Source organism: Amblyomma americanum, chromosome 10 (genome assembly GCF_052857255.1).
Source record: "Amblyomma americanum isolate KBUSLIRL-KWMA chromosome 10, ASM5285725v1, whole genome shotgun sequence".
Classification (NCBI taxonomy): Eukaryota; Metazoa; Arthropoda; class Arachnida; order Ixodida; family Ixodidae; genus Amblyomma; species Amblyomma americanum.
Genome location: NC_135506.1, coordinates 83,073,240 through 83,094,288, shown reverse-complemented (window position 1 = coordinate 83,094,288; position 21,049 = coordinate 83,073,240). Strand labels below are relative to the sequence as shown.

At 42.8% G+C, this 21,049-nt stretch overlaps 1 protein-coding gene across 1 annotated transcript in view; it reads right to left on the bottom strand.

Annotated features, from left to right (window-relative positions):
* Positions 1 to 21,049, bottom strand: part of LOC144106476 (DDB1- and CUL4-associated factor 10-like) — a 135,290-nt gene that overhangs the window by 4,480 nt on the left and 109,761 nt on the right. The window contains exons 5-6 of the mRNA XM_077639292.1: positions 17,504 to 17,675; positions 10,003 to 10,212 (exon numbers count right to left, since the gene is read on the bottom strand). Of these exons, the coding sequence (XP_077495418.1) occupies positions 10,003 to 10,212; positions 17,504 to 17,675 (382 nt within the window). The remainder of the gene's footprint in view (positions 1 to 10,002; positions 10,213 to 17,503; positions 17,676 to 21,049) is intronic.

Sequence of the window (21,049 nt, the reverse complement as noted above, 5' to 3'; positions counted from 1 at the left end):
TATCTACTAAATCTTGTGAAATAGACAAAGGCGGAATATATTTCTACATTGAGACAGCAGTGGCAGTGATCAGCTTGATTTCATGACAGCAGCACTAGAGTTACGGTGATAATTCGAGAGAATGAAAAGGGGTCCACACGGTTATGTATAGATTCAAGATGGTATATTAGTGTATCTTGATAGGTGTGCCAGATGGATGCAGCATATTCCAGTTTAGTCCGAACCAACGACTTTGGGCTAGCAATTTTACGGAGCTAGAAGAAAGAATAAAGTCACGGCATATGTGGCCCACCATGAGGCTATCGCTGCCGCTTGCATGATCTATATGTATTTTCCAAGAAAGATTATGGGAAGTAGATACACCTAAATATTTATAAAAAGGCACAGACTCAAGGCTACTATAATTAAGACGAAATGAAGGTAAGGTGGTGTTACGACGAGAAACACGCATATACTTGCATTTTAAGTTTTTCCATGTTCCACCCGTTATCCATTCAAGAGCATGATTAACATTCGATTTAACAAGAACTACATCAGAATCACTATTAATAATGCAGTATACGACGCAGTCATCTGAAACAAAATTTATTGTTCAACATAGGTTGTTAGGTAAGTCATTGATGTATATAAGAAAAAGCAGAGGCCCTTGTACAGACCCTTCTGTCGCTCCATATTCGCAGGGAGAAGTGAAGGAAGAAGCGTTATTTGCGGCAACAAACTGTGAACGATTAGTGAGAAATGAATGCAGCCTCCTAAGAACGTTAGGGACAAGGTTAAGTTTACTTAGTTTAAGAAAAAGTAGTTGATGAGAGACTTTGGAAACGCCTTTGAAAAATCGAGGAATAAGAATGCGACAACAGAACCCCTCCCAAGGAGTGAATTTAAATCATGCGTGAAGGTCAAAAGCTATGTTTTACAAGAATACTTCCAAAATTCCTTTTGAATGCCAGTAAAAAAGTCATTAGAATCAAGGAATGATGCAAGGTGAGAGTAAATAACGTGCTCCATAAGTGAGATGGGTAATGTTGATCACCAAAAAATGTGCAAGGGAATCACCTTACCGACCTTCTAGCCATCTGGTATGCAGGTGTTTCTAGAGATTGCTTCAATAGGTGAGACATTATTATTGCGCTATATAATTTGGTTTTAGTCAAGAACTTTGAACTAATATTATCAACACCATTTGATGAAAAAGTTTTTGTTAAATATTATAGAATCCATCGGTAGAAATTCAGCACCGGGATATCAGGGGTTACAACACACAGATTCAGGTGTCCAACAATATATGAGGCAGATACTGCGTCATTTCCTTTCCCCCAAAACCAATTAATATTATTATTAAAAATTACTGCACGAATTCAAGAACATGTCGTATTCACTTAAAGAAGGATCACAATAAGAACTCGCGTTAGATTGCTTTATGATGGGGAAATTAAAATCGGCCAGTAAAATAAAGGACTGCTCTGATAACGGACGGAAATCGTATGGATGACATCAAGAAGTTCGTTAAAGGTGGGGGAGGTAGACGGCAGACGATAGCAAACGCACAGTATTAATTTCCTAGAGCATGTGCGAATTTCGAGCAGGACAAGTTAATGCGTTCACAAAGTGGATCGGAAAAGACATAACGGTATCAGTAACAGCTACAAGCACGTCTCTGCCAAATCTGGTCCCTTTTTAACACCAATAAATTTTATAGCGCTTTTTACAGGTAAGCACTACTATTTAGCTTCGCCGATAGCCAGGCTTCAGTCAGGCATACAATGTGAGCATCGCAAACATTAACAAAAAAATATCGTATTAAGCTACTATGCTACGAATATTTGTGAACAAGAAAAACAGTGGACAATTGGCCGGGGACTTAGTTACGCTGCCCTTTCTGCAGTGCTGTTTGATAACAGATTCGGTCGGTGGCGCGGAGGCACTGTGGGTTCAATCATAGAATCCTCAGAACTTTTGGTCGGTAACGGGAAGGCGCTTGGGATTTCATGAACGGAATGACCAGAGTGATTGTAGGTGCAGCACTTATCTTTTATGAAAAGCTTGTAGAAGCGATGCTTGAATGTCAAAAGCTGGGATTTGCCAAATTCGGTCAGTTTTTTTCGAGCGTGACGGGTGATGAAATATAATCCTCAATAAACGTATTTTTTTCCTCTCTGAGCTTAGAACTGTTAAGCAGTATATTCTGCTTTTCTTTGAAAGATGAAACGTTGGCAATAACTGGTCTGCCTTTTCCGATGCGAACCCACCGAGCCTGTATGCTCTGTCGATCAAAATTTCAGAGGACGGAACCGACAAGCTGGATGGAAAAAAAAACTGAATAGTTTTTCTTCTGAGCCCAGAACTCTGATTGCATGTGACGTATGCTACAGAATAGAGGGTTATCGCATCACTGCCTGTCTTTAAGCTCAGGCATCCTGGTGCTGTTCTCACGCCCACTAAAAGCACCGGAGTCCCGCCAGCTCTTCATTATAGGCAGCATATAAGGTCGCCGTTGACCCGGACCTTTCATGTGATGGAGGGACGACGAAGAGAAGGTGCCTGTCTTGCAGCCATGCGGAATCAGACGGGTCGTTGAAGTGGCAGGGCAGTCCACTGATAGCACAGGTAGATGACGATAGTGGCGCGGCGCTGAAAGCCCTTGCCGTAACCTGGACGAACAAGCCGAGAGGATTAGCTAGCCGATACTGGTGCTGTTGTCACGCCCACTAATGGCGCCGAGATCTAGCCAGCTGTTCATATAGGCTGCATATCATGTCGTTTTTTACCCGGATTTTTCATGTGATGGAGGGGCGGCGAAGAAAAGGTACCTGTCTTGCACCAATGCCGAATCAAACGGGTCGTTGAAGTGGCAGGGCAGCCTGCTGATATCAAGAGTAGTGACAATAGTGGCGTGGTGCTGAAGAGAAACCATGCCGTAACCTGGACGAAGAAGCAGTGTGGATTATTTAGCCGCATCCTGGTGCTTTTCTCATGCCGACAGGTTTGATGGTAAATTTTCTGAAAATACTCTACAATTGTCTGGTTTTATAAAAAACCACTTTGGAACACGTTTCAGGCAATTTAGTACCAGTTTGGAAACATCCACAGCTTTCGTGAGCAGCTTTTGGTTATTGTACAGCATTAATCCGAGGTCGGTGCCTTCATTTCTAGTGAGCCTGAAGTCAATTCTTTTTGGGCCAATGAAAGTAATTCTTGCCCATATGATGTTGAGATACTAAAAAACAGGAAATCTCAGTCTTTTCATCAGTGCGATACTGAGATCGCGTTCAGGAATGAACAGACAGACAAGCGGAAAACGGAACCTGCGGGTAGAGAGGCCCCCACGTTTCATGCCTACGTTGCAGTTTAATAATCTGCATTATCATCGTCAGAATCAGTGCTGCTTGATGCATCGAAAACATCTGCTGCAGATGCAGCTGAATCCGAGGATGCACCGTCCCTGCGGCTGGCGCCTCCCCGCGGTGAACTGCGCTGGAACTTCAACTTCAAGGGTTATAAAAATTGCCGCCTTGAAGGAAAAATACAAATTGCGCAATAAACAAAAGTAGAGCATCTAAACTACCCAGTAGATAGCCCAAAAAGTCTTCAGCAAACACGGCAGCACTGAAATTGCACTTCGAATACCTATATCATCGGATATTTATGCATACTGACGTGGTAACGAATAAGTTAAGGTTGCTATTGTTCCCCTCGCCCAATAGCCATCGCAACATATTTTTTCTGCTTAAAAAGTTGGATTGAAAACAGTGCAAACACTAAGTAGAGTAATTGCGCATTAAAAGGTAATCGTAATGCGTTCAACAACAGCTGATATTTGTACACCCATGTGCAGTTGCGTGGTGAAGACACACCGCCACGAAATTTTCACCGCAGAAGGTCATTTTAGTTTAATGCAGGTATGTGTGCCAGTTTGAGGAATTCCGCATTTAACTCGTAATGTTTTGCTTGAAGCTTTAAACGTCAGGCAAGATCTCCTCACTCCCATCATATTCATACGACATATTTTTACCAGTTCATTTTTCGGTAATTTCATATGGGGCCTACAGCCAATCATTGAATTAAAGATTTTAGGGCTGTTGTTCTAGACAAATATGATAAGTCAACTAGGAGGACATGTGTACATTGTTTGATGCCTCCAAACAAGTGGTCACCAAGTTTAAGGAACACAGTGTGCCTAACTGCATGTTACATGAAGGCCAAATTAGTATCTGCACAAAAAAGCTAGATCAGTTATGCTCTCTGCTTTATTTCTTATTCTGCTGCCATGTCCACCGCACTGCATCTCTTTACACAGTCCAATGCACAGACAGACTAATCTGCAGCTGTGGCCTCTTTATGGCCAGCGTACCCATTGAACAAATACATAAATAGCTGATAATGCACATAAGTAAAAGAATAAAGAGCAATGGAAATCAGGAGCAGAATTTCTGAAAATAAAGAAAAATGCTGAACAACTGACTTCTGTTTCTTACCGCCTGCTTAAATTCACTAATATTCGTTTTATCACTGGAAATAGCATTCCAGAGCAATATGGCACAAGGTTCACAGATTGAAGTAAACGGAAGTTTTTCAATTCAGCACTGCTGGAAAGCTAATTAATATGTTTGGACACTAATACGCTCAACAGCATTGTATCAACTCATGTGAGTTTACTAAAAAGAGACGGCTTTAGAATTAACGTTCATGTGAATTAGTTCTGCATTGTTAAGCATAAAGAGTACTCTGGCTTTGATTTTGTTGGTGGAACAAGTGCTAAGAGAGAGAGAGAGTTTATTGACGGGAAAGGCAGTGAGTTTGGTTGGAAAAATGAATATCTGGCCTGCTACTCTGCACTGGGAAAGGAGAAGAGGAGAAAAAAGAGGGCCACGATGGGGCATAATGATGATGGTTGGAGGCAGATCAAAAAAGACTAAAAAGACACGGCACACTTTCTAACATCACAAAAGTGAATGAAGGCCCGTATTGCCAAAGTTCTTGTCTTGGTGCACCCAAATGGCTTTTTTTTACGTGTGCACACAAGTGGCAAAGAATTTTCCCAAGGCAAGCATGTATTACTAATGTTTTCTGGATCCTGCAAAATTATGACCAAACTCAATATTGCTGGTATGTGACAATAAGTACACTTTTCTATAAGACATCAAATGCAACTTCAAAGAATCATGTAAAATAACATACCTGCAAGGACTGTTTTCCCTCCTTATACTATAGAAATAAGTTATGCGTTCTACGCTATAACCCTTCTGTCAAGCAATCAAGTTCAAAGATGCTGCCTTCAATGAAACTTTATAACGTCTGCTTTCCGAAGCGTACATCACTTTTTGACATACTCCCCATCAGTAATGATGTATATGCACCAGGTGTGCACTATTTGCACGCCATTGCACAAAAAACAGGAAGAGCTGCGGATTACACCAATGGGGCATTCCTCTGCTGATCGCTTGGTCCCATGCAAAACATGCAGTCTTAAAATATTCCTTCATCTTACAAAAAAGCTTAAATTCTGATGGAATGAGGCATGATTATAAAATCGATGAGACAAAACAGCCTCGTACATAACACATAACATATTTCCAAGTAACATGCAGAGACTAATGCCTAGATAATGGAAGTACATTGCTACTGGTGAGAATTGCGTCAAGAAGTTATGTGCTCTTCGAAAAGAGTGTTTTGCAAACTAATTTGAAATCAAGAGCCTTCACTTTCATCATTTCATAAAAATTTTAGGGGCTAAGAAGTGACCGAAGCGTGGCATGAGGTTTTGGTGGAAATTAATCTTACCAATAGTTTAAGAATCTAGCACTAATATCAAAGAAACAAGGTTTTATGACTTCAATTTGGCATTGAAAATCACATAAAGCAAACTGAAGTGCCATCTTACGGTTAAACTTTTTTATTATCGGTGTATTTCACCACGTGACCCCTTTTCGGTAAAATACTACCTCTGAGTGCATGAGGACTGTTTTGTGTTTAAGCAGTCTTCTTTATATTTCATTTTATTTTACACTACCTCCAGTGCACCCTTCAAGAAAAAAACAGCGCTCTCATCAAAACGCCAATGACGTGATTTGAACTGTTGATGATATGTTGTGCCAGGGTGTTTTGAATTTTAGTTTAACTGGTAACTACAGTCCAGTAAAACTCCGGTAAATATCAACTTTGGATGCGAAAACTCAATTAGGCACTAGACTAGGGTAAAACTGTTCAATTTTTTTGCGCCTGGGACAATATTAGGTTACAGTTCAACATCTTATCCCACCGTGCAATCACTGTCGCGCTCATTGATCATGGTTTCCAGCATGGACACACACACTGACCGAGAAATTCTCGGTAAAAATCTTTTAATGCTCCTATGCAGAAAGATTACGATATCTAGCACATTGGGCACTTAGTGTTTTCCTGCAGTGAAAAAAAACTGTGATCTTCATTTGAGTTGTTGGTCCATTTAACAGCCAAGAAGGCAGAAATTACTCAACATGTTTCACGCTACGGTGAAATACTGTTCAGAAATCTCTGCACAATGCTGAAATATTGGACTACAAGGGCAGCAGCGTGGACGGCTAACGATGCATTCAGAAGGTGCATGCAGCCTACTGTGCACATTCACATCTATTTTGAAAAGCAGCGTGTCAAATCACGCTTGTATTTCGCGAAAAATATCTGTCGACTAGTCTAGGGATAGGAGAGTAGGAGGGGTATCAGGTGCAACCGACATGTGTACTGCAACATTGCTCAACAATAGATGATTTATTTTTTTTCCTGATAGAAAGCTCAATAATGATCCTGTAACAAGAGCAATCTCAATGCCTATTGAGTCAATGACCTTCAACATTTTTTAGAGGCATGCAGATGCATCGCTGCCACATGGAAAATTTCAATGACCGCTGAGTGAGTAGTGAACATGCGATCCAACAGATGGCGCTAGGCGTACCAACATGTAAAAAAATCGAAGCTTGAGGTCAAACAAGCTGAATGCTAGGGTAATAGGTGTTTACATTCAGACTTTTTTCGGAAAAACTATTCAAATACTTCACAGTTCCGCTCAATCTGGAGAAAGCGATGGCAGGGCGACGATGGACAGCGGTGCGCGCTTTGTGTTAAAAGCATTCACGTTTCGCCGGCGAAGCTACCGCAGATCAACGATCATCTTTGTCGTGTTCATAGCTTCGGTCGTTACAGCATTGGCGGGGCACCCCTTGGTCTTTGTTATCAAAAAATGCTCCAACAGGTGAAAAAAAACTGAAAACAAGTGAAACACCGCTACGCCGCGCAAGATCGGAGTCGGTTTGTTCACATCTAACCACTGGCTGTTCTGTGGAGCTGTCGTTTGGCAACCGAATAAACATTAGTTTCTGAACTGGGTACTGCCTAAATTTTGCAAATAAATCAGGAAGATATTTTTTTAATGATCATTGATATTCCTTTGGCCACCGCGAACCTTCATAGAGTCGATGTGTATCGAATCAATAAAAACCGCCATGCGGCACTGGCCGATCCCCATTGCCAAAATAAAACTTCTAACCTTATCTGTCACCTTAAATCATGCCCATGGGAAAAGCATTGTTGGAATCAAATCGACTCAGTTGAGAAAAAAATAAAATTGACTTCCGAAGAGCCTAATTGCTAAACTTTGAAAGTATCTCCGAAAGACAAGATTGCCTTTGTTTTCTTATTTAAAAATTTTGTGAACGTGCAAATCCAATTATACCTGGAATGTTCTAGCAAATACAGCAACTAGAAGAGAATATGAAATTGGTTATGAAGAAAGAAAAGGAGAACTAACTGCCTCACTCTCACTAGAAAACTCAACCATGTCTTGAGCAAAGGGATTAAGGAAAGAATGAAACGCGAAAGGGGCGCCATAAAAGATAGCTTGGGATTAATTTTGACTGCCTGGATTTCCTTAGTGTGCACATGCATTATACATCGCACATGGACGTAACCTAGAGTTCAAAAGTGATATTTAATGCGTGTACAACATTCCCCCTGCACACTGACAAAGAATACAGGCCACAAGGAAGTGAAGTTCTAGCCCTTTCTAATGTTGGAAAGTAGAGAGCACTCGTACCAAAAAGTGGGCTGCTCGCTCAAAATTTATGCAGCAGTTGTGGACTTTTATGAAACTTGCATACAAAAAATTATAGGTCTGTCTGTTACCTGGCTTTACACTAAGAAAATTTCGCAAGCAAAAGTCTGTTTCCCGTAATGCCAAGTCAGTGCAGCTGCACCTTATGGCACAAACTTTCAGCTTGTCAACCAGGCAAGCTCCAGAATCACTCTGAGACCATTCCAGCATAGGCGCACCAGCCAATCTCTCTGGTCACCGCCTTGAAAGGGTGCATGCTTTATTTCAAGTTTAAACTCACCTGTCAATTTCAGTTCACACTGTCGTGAAAGGTTCCATTCTTCGAACGAAAGGTGTCTCTTACAAAATAAAGTTCACATCAAATAATTTTTCCACATCAGTTCCCTTGCATTGTTTACACTTAACCTTTAATGATAGAACGCGACACCAATATCCAGCGGCCTCCACTTATCGCCAGCCGCTTTCGGCTGCCGCGCGCGACAGCACCCATGGGCACATTCCAAAAGGAAATGTATTGGCCACTGGACTACTCATCCACACGTGCGCCATCGTACTCACTAGTGCTGCCTTTATGATCGCTGCTACGGTCTCACATCTCGTCGTTCTAACATGGCCGTTACGCGAAATCCCGCACTTCACTAATAGCCACATCACGACATCGCGTGGAAAAGGTGGAAATTTTGCCTCGCTGCAGCTGCCACACCTGTATCGCCCAGTTAGTTTCTTCGGCCTGAAGAATGACAGCCACCTTGAATGTAGCCGTGAACGAGCGCTGGTCACTTACCGGACCCGGAGCACAAATAACGAAGGCCTACAATTAAAACTTGTGAAACGTGGCTGGCAGTAGTCGAATGCGTCAGAGCCACAGAGAAACCGCGTGAGCGGCGTTGGCTGTTCCATCGGCTACGGACACTTACCGGCTCCGCTGCGGTTCCGGGGGGGGGGGGGGGGGGGAGGGAGGGGGTGCCGCCGCAATTGAAATAGCGGCCCTTCCATCAAATATCGACGCTTCTTTGAGCACCAAGTGCGCGATTGAAAAAAAAACCAAAAAACTTGGATGACGCCTATTAAGAGTAGAACGCGAATGCGTTATCGGGCCGCCGCCACTTATCAGCAGACACAATCTGCGGCCTCGTGTGGGGAGTGGGCTGGTGCCGTTTTGCTGCTCATCGACAGCCACCACTGACCACCTTGGGTGAAGTAGGGATGCCAGTTCTGCCCATTGACATAACCGCTGTCAAGGCGAGCACAAAGAGTGATGCGACAGAGCCGCGCAGCAAAAATACAACCACGTTGTATGTATCATGCCTGATAGCTTATTCGTTTCGCCTTTATTTATGGTGCGATGCTTTGGTTTCGATTCTAAGTCAGCCCCTCCCCCACTTCGGATTTTCAAATTTTGAAAAATAGGTCGACTTACAGTTGTGTAAATACGGTAAGCTACTTGCAGAGGCCGTGCATGCTGTAAACTCAAGAGTACTGCCCTGCACACCCACCACAGTGGCTTAGTGGGTGTGGTGTTTGGCTGCTGAGTGCAAGAGTGTGGGATTGAATCCTGGCGGCAGTGGCAACATTTCGATGCAAGGGCAATGCAGAAGGTAGCTCGCCCTGTAGTTTGCAATTTTAGAGCATTTTAAAGAACTTCAGGTGAGCAAAATTCATCTTGAACTCCCAGCTACGGCACCTTTCATAACCCACGTAGTACTTTGGGACGTTAAACACCACATACCACATGCTACTTTTCCTGCACAAAGATCTTCCTGTTAGCTAGAATCTAGTTGCAAATACAGCCACTCGTCGGAGCTATCACCTCTACATGACACTTTGCACCTAAAGTAAACTGGCTGCAAATGGAGGCAGGCATTTTTTCCTTGCAAGTCTCCGCAACGAACACATTGTTGCCCAAATGCACCCACCTCTGAGTTTTCGTTCTTGCTTGTGTTACGAGACAGTACACACCAGCCATGTGGATGCACCTCAAGGGATGAGATGATCACATCATTATCATTCGGGAAGTCAAAGATGAGCTCCACCCTGTTGCGCTGTGAAGTGAAGTTATGTGCACTGCAGTCCCCTATGTGGTAGGCTGCTTTCTCAGAGGCCCGCCAACGGTACATCTGTGGGAGCTTCACATCAAAAGAAAATGAATAAGACCACGATAAACGACGTGCCATGAAACAGTCACGTTAAGCAAACAAGTTCATCTTCGCAACAATGTTACTGCTCTCAACAATTGCTCAAGGTTTTCTATATTTGGGAGACTACGTAAAACTAGCATTCAACCAAATCAACCTGCCAACTAAATGAAAACTTTCAGATAGAACCAACACGCTACAATTCCTTCTTTGGGCAATTTCTCTCTCCCATCCGTAGAAATAAGATAAACTTAAATAAACATACAGGGCATATATTATAGATACATGATATAGTAAACCGCCAAGAAGTGATGTTACGAAGTAAGTGAAGAAATACCTCGGTCCTAATGAAATTCCCACAGACATGCATGTATTTTCCCTATTAAAGTGAAGATGTATATAGTAAAGAAACAAATATACTTTAGTAGAACGTTCTTCTGGGCTAGTTGGTTCATTTTCGAGGAGGGCTAGAAAGGGCGCAAAAGGACGAGGACAGGAAGTAAAAAAATGCGGCCCCACTGAACCCGTAGTTTCGCATTTGTTTTCTTTACCTGCTGTCGGTCCTCGTCCATTTCTATAGTTTCTAACCATTCTCGAAATTAAATATAGCTTCGAAAAAATATACAATTCACTACTCTCAGATTACAAGGCACATAGATCCTAGTCAACCTTTAGAAAGCCATACATGATACAGCCACATTCTGGAAGCTGTTTTTCATCTAACTAATGCCTATGTACTGTTCAAAAGCAGATTTTTGACTATAGTCATTCCATGTGGAAGCAGAGGCGCCAATTTCATGACATGTTAGATTTGGTTGAAAAGTCCAAATAGGAGCGTAGAAGCCTTCTTTTGAAGAAAAAGTAATTGTTTCGTCGAAATGTCATGTTCCAAAGTGTCATAAAATGCCTTAATATGGGTATCTTCAGAACAATATTGTTCAGGAACCGTTCCTTGCCGCAAAAGTCGGCAGAGACACTTAAGGCTGCTTACTTGTGAGAAGGTAAAAGCCCGCTCACTCACTTCGTGAGCACAGTCACCGCGCGCTGTGGCGTGATGGGCAGAGGGTATCGCATTGCCACGTAGGCGGCAACGCTCTACCTCTACATGGCTGTACGAAGTAGCTGCTGCAGCTCTGCTGTACACGTTCTACTATACACACTGCGACGTGATGTAAACCTATACACACAGCTTACAATACTACCTGTACATGGCTCTATGTAGCCATTTCCGCGACGCCATGCGAACTTCATGAACGCCGTCACCGCCCTACCGGGGATGATGCCATTTAAAAAAATTTAGAATTTTGCATTTTTGCAAAAAAGGTGGAGTCTAAATTTTGGGACAGAAATTCCTTGCGGTGTTTTCCTAAACTTTGTAACAGCATTGTTTGCTTTAAATCTAAAAATTGCCCTCGCATTGTTGTTTAAATTAAAGTATTTACACGATTGTAAGTCGACGCCCACATATCGCAAGTCAGAAAAAAAAACTTGGAGGTCGCTTAACTTTGGTGTTTAACCGTAGAGCGCGACTACCTCATCCGGCCTCCGCCGCCTATTGTCAGCTGTTATCAGCTGCCACATGTGGAGGCGCCCGTGAGCGCGTTACAAAATAGAAAATGTACTAGTCACTGTATTACTCATCTACACATGGGTCATCATCCTCACTAGCGCTGCCGTTGTGATCGCTGCTGTACTCCCACAGCACGTGGTTCTGTCATCGTCGTGCAGCGAAATCCCGCACGTCTCAAACAGCTACACTATGATATCACGTGGAACAGTTGAAACTTTTGCCTCCCTGAGGCTGCAACACCCGTTGCGAACGTCGAACTTGAGCCCTCGCGCGCAGTTCGTTTCTTCATCATAAAGAACGACAGCCATCTAGAAAGTAGCCGTGAACAAGCGCCGGATGCTTACCGGACTCTGAGCACAAATGAAGACTGGCGAAGCACTACATTAAAAACTTGTACAACGCGGCCGGCTGTCAAATGCGTCAGAGCAAAAGATAAACTATGTATGAGTGGCGTCAGCACTTCCGTTAGCTACCGACACTCACCGGCACCGCCGCCGTTCCGAGTGGCGGTGCCGCCGCAATTGGAACAGTGGCGCATCCATCAACTATTGACACTTCCTTGTGCGGCCAGTGCACAGTTGAAAGAAAAAAACTGTAGGACACTTAAGCTTCTCCTTTAGGAGTAAAAAGCGATAGTGTTATCAGCCCTCTCCCCTCCGGCATATTAGCAGCCGCAATCTGCAGCGACATGTGGGGAAGTGAGGTGGGGGAGGTGCCAGTTTCCTGCTTATCAGCAGCCACCATCATCTGCGGAGTGTGGGAACGAGTGCCGTTTCCGCACATTGGCATAGCAGCTGTTCAAGGCCAGCAGCAAGAGAGATGCGACGGAGCCGCGCAGCAAAAATGCAACCACGCTGTAGCATTGCCGATATCTCGTTTTGCTGTCCTTTATTTATGGTGCCATGCTTTGATTTCGAATGTAAGTCACCCCCATTTCGGACTTTCAAATTTAAAAACTTATGTCGACTCACAATCGTGTAGATAAGTAAGTGCAAATATCTCGAATTCTGTTAGCGACATTGAGGGCTAAGAAACGGCACGTGCACTATGGCTCAGCAAAACAAGAATAACAAAAGGGACTACTCATCTGCCCTATCTAAATGATTTTAAGTTGAACTATTCTTCAAGATTTGAAATCCGAAGTGGGGGTGGATGTAAAATTGAAACCAAAGCATCCCTCCATAAATAAAGGCGAGACAAACGAGATATGAAGCATGCTACATAAAGCGTGGTTGCATTTTTTGCGGCGCGGCACCGTCGCATTGCTCTCGGTGCTGGCCTTGAGCAGCTACTATGTCAACGGGCAGAACTGGCATGCCCACACAGCGCGAGGCGGCCGATGGTGCCTGTCAATAAGCAGAAAACCGGCACCAGCCCACTCCCCACACATTAGCCCCGTGCACCTGGAGAATATCCTTGGACCCTGGAGGGACGCGGCTTCAGGTGTGCGTGGGACAAGAGCATTTTTTTTAGCGTTATCAAGAGACACGAGTTTGGTGGATATTATTTGATGTGTGTGTGCGTGCCTGTGTGTGCGCGTGTGTGTGTGTGCTTCATATCACCATTCACCCTTTTTTTCTATTCTCTTTTTTTCAGCAGCATCCTCTCTAATCTCTTCTTTCACCCCTTCCTGGAGTAGCATGCCTGGCCGAAAACCAGACAGACCTCTGCTGTTTCATTAAGGTCTCTCCTCCTCCCCACACGTGGCCGCAGATTGCGTCTGCTTAAAGCTACGGCGGCCCGATAGCGCATTCGCTTTCTACTCTTATTAGGTGTCGCACAAGTTTTTTTTGTTCAATTTCAACCGCGCACTCAGCGCTCAACGAAGCATCGATAGTTGATGGAAGGGCCGCTGTTCTAATTACGGCGGCACCCCTCGCCCTTCCGGAACCGGAGCCGGGGAGTCTCCGCAGCGAACAGAAAGGTCGACGTCGCTCATGCGGTTTCTCTTTAGCTCTGGCGCATTCGACTACTGCCAGCCACGTTTCACAAGGTTTTAATGTAGAACTTAGTCATTTGTCATTTGTGCTCTTGGTCCGATAAGTGACCAGCGCTCGTTCACGGCTACTTTTAGGATGGCGGTCATTATTTGCGCCGAAGAAACGAACATCTGCGTGCCGGGCCGCAAGTTCTATGTTTTGCAATGGTTGATACTAGTGTGGCAGCTGCAGCGAGGCAAAATTTTCAGCCTTTCCACGCGATGTTGTGATGTGGCTTTTTTGCGAAGTACGGTATTTCACTGCACAACGATGTTAGAACTTCCAGCGGTTAAACCGCTGCAGCGATCAGGGCGGCAGCGCTAGTGAGGACGAGTAGACCAGTGCCTAATAATCATATTAGTAATATGATTTTGGGGTAAAGAACTGGCGCCGTATCTGTCTCATATATCGTTGGACACCTGTACCGCGCTTTAAGGGAGGGGTTAATGGAGGGAGTGAAAGAACAAAGGAAGAAAGAGGTGCCCGTAGTAGAAGGTTCGGAAATAATTTTGACCACATGGGGATCTTTAACGTGCACTGACATCGCACAGCACACGGGCGCCTTAGCGTTTTTCCTCCATAAAAACGCAGCCGCCACAATCGGATTCGAGCCAGAGAACTCTGGATCAGTAGCCGAGCGCACTAACCCCTGAGCTACCGCGGTGGGTCCAGTGAGTAATAAATTTTCGTTTGGATTGTGCCCACGGGTGCTCTCTCGCGATACAGCCGATAGCGGCTGGCGATACGTGAAGGCCGCAGTATAGTGCTGTCGCAATGTATTATTTTTCAAGCTTTTTTTCAGAAATGAAATGGGGGAGGTGTGGTCGACTTACACTCGAGTCAACATACAATCGCGCAAATGCCGTATTTAGTTTCACATAGAAAAAAAATTGAAAAAGTACTTTTGCTGCTGCCAATAAATCATTTCTAAACGGATTCACATCAATGTGGTGCCAGCATCTGCTACAGTCAGGTAAAACACCGCTTCTATTTCTGGTCTTAGTCATTGCATTAGTAGCTGTCATCATCTTTGAACATTTTGTGAAAAGACAACTTATAAAGCGGTTTCACGATTTCAATAAATCTTAACGAATAGGTTAGGGTGGAATGCTTGCGGTCTACTGGGAACCTTATGTAATTCACTATAGTTTTGACCAAAAGAAGGATTTAAAAAGGCAGTCCAAACCTGTTAGATAAATAAGAATTTATGATTTACATTAAGCTTCACAAAAAAATCGGCTTGACCAAATGAATCAACTTCCAAAGCTGTGATGCATAGTGAACACAACGGTTAATAAATAATTTGTATTTAATTAAATGAAACGCCCTGTATAGCGACAGCATGTCGTTCTGCAGACATATCGGACATAATAAAGAGAGGAAAAAATGCCTGTACGGTAAGGTCATTTTCTTTTAGTTGAATATATAATCCAAAAGACATAATACAACGTTCCACCATACATTGTTTAATTTATGACCAGAAAAGCGATGAAAATTAATGAAACATTTAAATTCCAACTGCTTAGGAGAGTTATTCTTCTTCCTACCGGAATGATTAGACATCCCAGGCTGCTAAAGCAGCACCTGCCTTTTCAAACTCATGTGGAAGACGATGTCCTCTTCGAATACCAGTATACTAGTAGGCATCGTCTGCTAACCAAATGCCATCAAAAGTCTGATGCAATCGGTCACAGCAGACGCCGCCCCGCTTTCCCAGCAGGGTAGTTACCCAGTCTCCACACCAATGCAACTCATTTTTAAAACGTTTCTCACTATCAACAAAACTATTATTTCAAAATTCTGATATGTGAAAATAATAAACTCGTTTGAGCAATTAGCTTTTTTGTTTTGTCAGAACCGTTGCCCACATGACATTTCTTGACCATCGATACGGCTATTTTCGCAAAAATAGAGATCCCTGCAATAAAAAAGAACAACGCAAGGGCAGTTCTTAACTCTAAAGCAAACAAAACTATTGATAATGTTTTAGAAAACACTACACAAAACGTACTTTGCCAAACATTAGACTCAAAATTTACATAAAAAAATGCGGAAACATTAAAATGTTTCTCGTGTTCAGCGCTTTTATTTTGAAGCAAAATGGCGGCAAGCACAGTATACCTTTTGGGTCATGATAGGGCATTTCAATAGCTGTCTACATGCCGAGACAAATTTTTGCAGCAAGGGACAGTTCCTGAACAATAATTGCCTAAAATGGCCAACAATAAGGCAGTTTCTGGCACTTTGGAGAATAATATTTGGAGAAAATATTTTTTCTTCCTCAAAAGAAGGCCTCTATACTTCTTATTGGACATGTTTTACCTATATGAAAATTTTCACTCATATCTAAAATATGAAGAAATTGGTGCGCCTCATTATGCGTAGAATGACCAACCAGCGAGAGCCCACCTGCCAGCAACACTGGCATCATCAATTTTATCGAGGTACAGGAGCCGGGGGTGATTTGTGAAAGCTGGAGTACATATGCACTTTTCAAAAATGAGTAGAATGTGGTGACTAGGTCGCGATGGTTAGGCATGCTCAGGGATATTAAAGTATGAAAGGATATTTTGGATCGAAAAGGCACCGGTGCTGAAGGACCAAATAAACGCTGACAAAGTGACTGAAGTCCCAAAAACGCAGAGCTTGCCTTGGCTCTCGATGTCTTTACATTCACACATAGTACAGGACTGTCAGGGAAGGTGAATACCACTTGTGTGGGTTCTATTCAAAACAAAACATACACAATTCAAAATAATTCCATGAACATAAAGGCAAAAGAAGCTGCCAACAGATATGGTGAGTTTACTGATATAATGAAATTTGCTTGCAGTGCTCGCAACTTCCCCAATACACTGTGGTTCTACTACATTTCAGTAAACGAAACAATGTTCCTGCCAACCCCTTTGAAACCAAAATACCCCCTTCCCAAAAGCACACACAACACCAATAACTTCAAAGAAAGCAGCTGAAATACAACTGCACTTACAATATTATAGCAATCATACCGCCACTGGCGCAACCGAAACTGAAGTCAGGTGAAAATAAAAGTTGCATGCAATACAGATGCCCGAAGTGATGTACACTTGATTATCCATCACTCTTCACAATTCTCCCCCCCCCCAAGACACAATACATCCCGATTCCGCCAGCTACCAAAACTGTCTGATTTGACATCTTTTCTTTAGTTAGGGTCCTTATTTGTTCAATCTATCTCTTCAGTTTTCCTAGCCTTTCGTTTATTCTACTGCCTAGGTGCACTTGTCTCCTGTACCTGGCTCAGGCTGAGTATGACTCCTCTGGCCATCTACCCACAAGCATTCTGCATGAATGGAGCAGCAATGAACATGCACTGCACAAAGTGGAAGTAATAAATTATTTTTCTGCACTAAAAAACGAGGCTAGGTGCTTTGTGACCAGAAAGTGCACTCCCAACCATATATGTCAAGGTATTCATTGACAAAAAGTTTGGGCACCTCAAAAAAATTTGTTACAGTAATAAACGTGCTAGTGGGAGAAAAAACTTCCCATGCAAAGAAATAAGAGGTAACTATTGGCTGTGTTGTATATCAGCTATGCTAATCTAAAATTTCAATCATGGTTGAGCTTCTTCAGGACAAGATTCGAAACAATCGAAAACATTAGCTGGTTTCTTTCAGGAATAGCAAGAAAACACCAAATCAGAGCCTCATATTCAGTGCTAGCAAAAGAGAGTTCACTCAATGGCACATACCTTAAATCCACGTAGATCATATGCCAGTGCATGCAAGTCCAGGTCATGAATTACGACCATGTAGCCCCCTTTAGTGCAGATCACCATTTTCTTGTTGTCTGGAGATAGTCGCATCCTGATCAGTTCCTTTGTGCATAAGATTCTTTGGAACTCAGCCCCATTCTCTGAAAATCTGAACAATGAAAATAATTAAAAAATGCACACTGCGGTATTACTGCCCGACATAAGTACCCAGAAATCAATTAAACGCCAGAACAGGCAAGGTAACAAGACTGCAAAGCGATTAACAAACTTGATAGAGATCAGGAGTATCACAGAGTGAGCTGCTTGGTAGCCCCCAAAGTTCAATCTATTAGCCCACTCCACAGCAATAATTTTTCAGAGTGCCAGAGGGACAGAGTTCCATTTACTTGGTGTTTCTGCTAAACACGGAAGTTCTCAAGTTCGTATCATGCAATCGAAGAAAGCTAAGCGACAAAACTTGAACGACTGTGCTAGGGCCATGGCCTTGAAGTGTGCTGTGAGGTTACTGGACAACTGCCCAAAATATTAATCTCTAGCTCCTTTCCTACCATATATGCACTACCTACTTTCTCCTTATTACTTACTCCAAAACTCATAACAAAAAATTATGTGGTTATGCCGGGACACTCAATATGTGATGAGAAATATGGAATGCGGTGGTTAAAGGCACACTGAGGATAAAAAGGAGCTGGCCTGTATTGATAGGGTTCTAATTACAAAGGGAACGTATCTAGAAAAGTTTTAAAAGCTAAATAATGACATGAAAACAAAATCTAGGTGCCATCATCATAGGCCTATTTTGCAAGTAAAATGCATGAATTGACACCGATTTTTTGGCGCAGATACCAGAGACTACACTACATCACTAATCACATTAAAATGGTGGCAACCTTTCGTGCTCATTACGGAGGATACAAGTTTGAATCCACAGATGGAAGGATATTTAACTCCAATTTTGTGAACAATAAATATGACTTTTGCAGTCGAAGAAACGTCAAGGTATATATCACTGTGGGCAGAGAAAAAAAAAGGAGTAGCGTTGCCCAGAATGTCAAGACAGCTAGAACAAGCCAGGCATTAAATTTTTGATAAGACCGATAAATGGATAGAGTTGTCCTCAGTGCCTCTTTAAGGAAGCAGGGTAAGACCTATGCTTCTTGTGTATCTTGAAGCATATTTAAGACTTGTTTCATCAGCAACTCTGTTTTTTTAGCCTATTCTCTACTCCCTTTTGATTTAACCGAACTAAAGCTGTTGTTCTGTAAGCAATATTTTCCTCAGAATTGTTCTCAAAGCATAGGTTTTTTTCTAAAACTGTCCTAGAAAAAGATACACCACGTAGATGCGTACCGCTTTAGTTCAGTAGGTTTGCTTCTCTCTATATGTGGATAAAGCTGGAAAAAGTTAAACCTGCTATTTTTTCTCATTGTTCTAGCAATGAGTCAAATGTTGCAAAAATAATACTTTGATATATTCAAGGTCAAAAACAAAAATATATTTACTTCAATTTTTTTGGCTGAAACAATGTGAACTCGAACATCTATACAAAAATTTTGGAAGCACTATGCCAATCTAAAGTGCGGCAGACTGAAAGCCTTTGGACTTGCCGACTGCGATTCTAGCTTCGCAGGTTCCCATACCAGTGGCACTCCCAATTGCTTTTACCTTGGCACAATTTCGATCTAGACGATGTTGTTGGTGCCATGGCCTTCTCTTTATTCTTCTTCTCCTCTTCTTCTCTGGCTTCTCTGTTAATGGTGCATGATACTAGCCGGAATCCTCCCTTGACCATCATATTGTCTGTTCTACAGCAGCCAGCAGAGATAGTTTTTCAGAGTGTCTCCATATGCAATCTCAAAGTTCCAACAAGCCATTTAACCATTCAGCCCCAGATGGGGGTGCGCACCAAGGAATGCCTTACTTGGAATGCACATCTAGGAATCCACATGCTATATCAACGCATTTGGTTGATTTCATTGTTTTTGTTTCGCCATAATTGGCTATATGTAATCAACTAATCACTCTACAGTCATCAAACTTAGCGTGCGTGTTACATTTTGACCATTCTATCTGATGCCATCATTCGAGTTCTGCTATCCTGATCAGCTGCCGCGTTATTCATGAAAGACAGCGTTACACCGGACGCGAGTGCGAGCCACTAAAGGCTTTCGCCTTAATAGCTACTCGCCATGTACACGGTGCCATTGGCAATCTTACTCTTCTTTGCTAGTCAGCTTGCTTCTGTAACCTTCTTTGTGATCTGTATGGCACCTCTCCGAGTGAAGCACTTTTGATAACGGTCCCCCTACATTTGACTCATTGCTAAAGTAATGAGAAAAGATAGCAGGATTAACGTTTTTCCACATTTATCTACATACAGAGAGATGCAAACCTACTGAAATAAAGCGGAACCCAACTACGTGGTGTATATTGTTCTAGGACGACCTCGGGTGCAACGTGACCCTCTCCCGTCGCTATATCAACGTCCGCGCTATATGGACGCATTTGGCTGTTTTCTTTGTTTTGTTCGCTATAGGTGGCTCTAATTATTTACTAATCAATCTACTGTCATCGAACTTGGCGTGGGGGTTAAATTTTCTCCCCTCTGATTCTACCATTCGATTTATGCTATCCTGATTAGTTGCCGCCTTATACGTGGAAGACAGCGTTACACCTGACGCCAAGTATCATCCATTAAAGGTTTTCGCCTTAATAGCTACTCGCCATGTACTCTTTACCATTGACAATCTTATGCATCTTAGCTAGTTAGCTTGCTTCTCTAGCCTACTTTGTTATCTGTTTGGCAGCTCTCTGAGTGAAGCACTTTTGATAACGGTCCCCCTCACACAACCATGCCACAATGTAGCACCGTAGTGATATCCTAAATATCTTGTGATGTCACCTAGAATATCACAAAACGTTAACTACAGCCGCACTGCCATCACCGAATGTGAGCACAGCATCTAGAATGGCAATTTCAAGATCTGCATTTCAAGGAAAGCATTCTTTGGTGCTCCCCCACACTAGGGTTAATGGTTAAGCGGCTTGTTGTAATTTTGAGTTTGCATAAGGAGACACTTTCTGAGAAGCCCTCTCTGTGCTGGCTGCTGCAAAACGGACATTATGGTTTCAAGGGTTGATTCGGGCTAGTATCAAGCAAAAAGGCTCGTTCCTGATTTGGCTTTTGCCTGCACACTCATTGTCAGTCTTTCAAATAGAGCATATGACAGCTGTCTCTACTGATAGCATGTGGCAATACACGGTCGAAAACAACCTAGCTAAAATCAAAAGAAAAGTTTCGAACCATACAGTAGTGAATAAACTGGGCGTCTTTTATGAGGTAACAAATGAGCGGAGAAAAACGTTCCAGAGTTCAATGAAACGAACAATGCACCTTTCGTGCTTTACCAGACAGCTTTTAAAGATACAGCTGGGCTTAGGAAAATTCCCACTTTTTTTACAATTTTTTTAGCCAAAATTGTGAGCAAGTGCACACTCCAAGGAGATTTCGGCTTGCCTGCT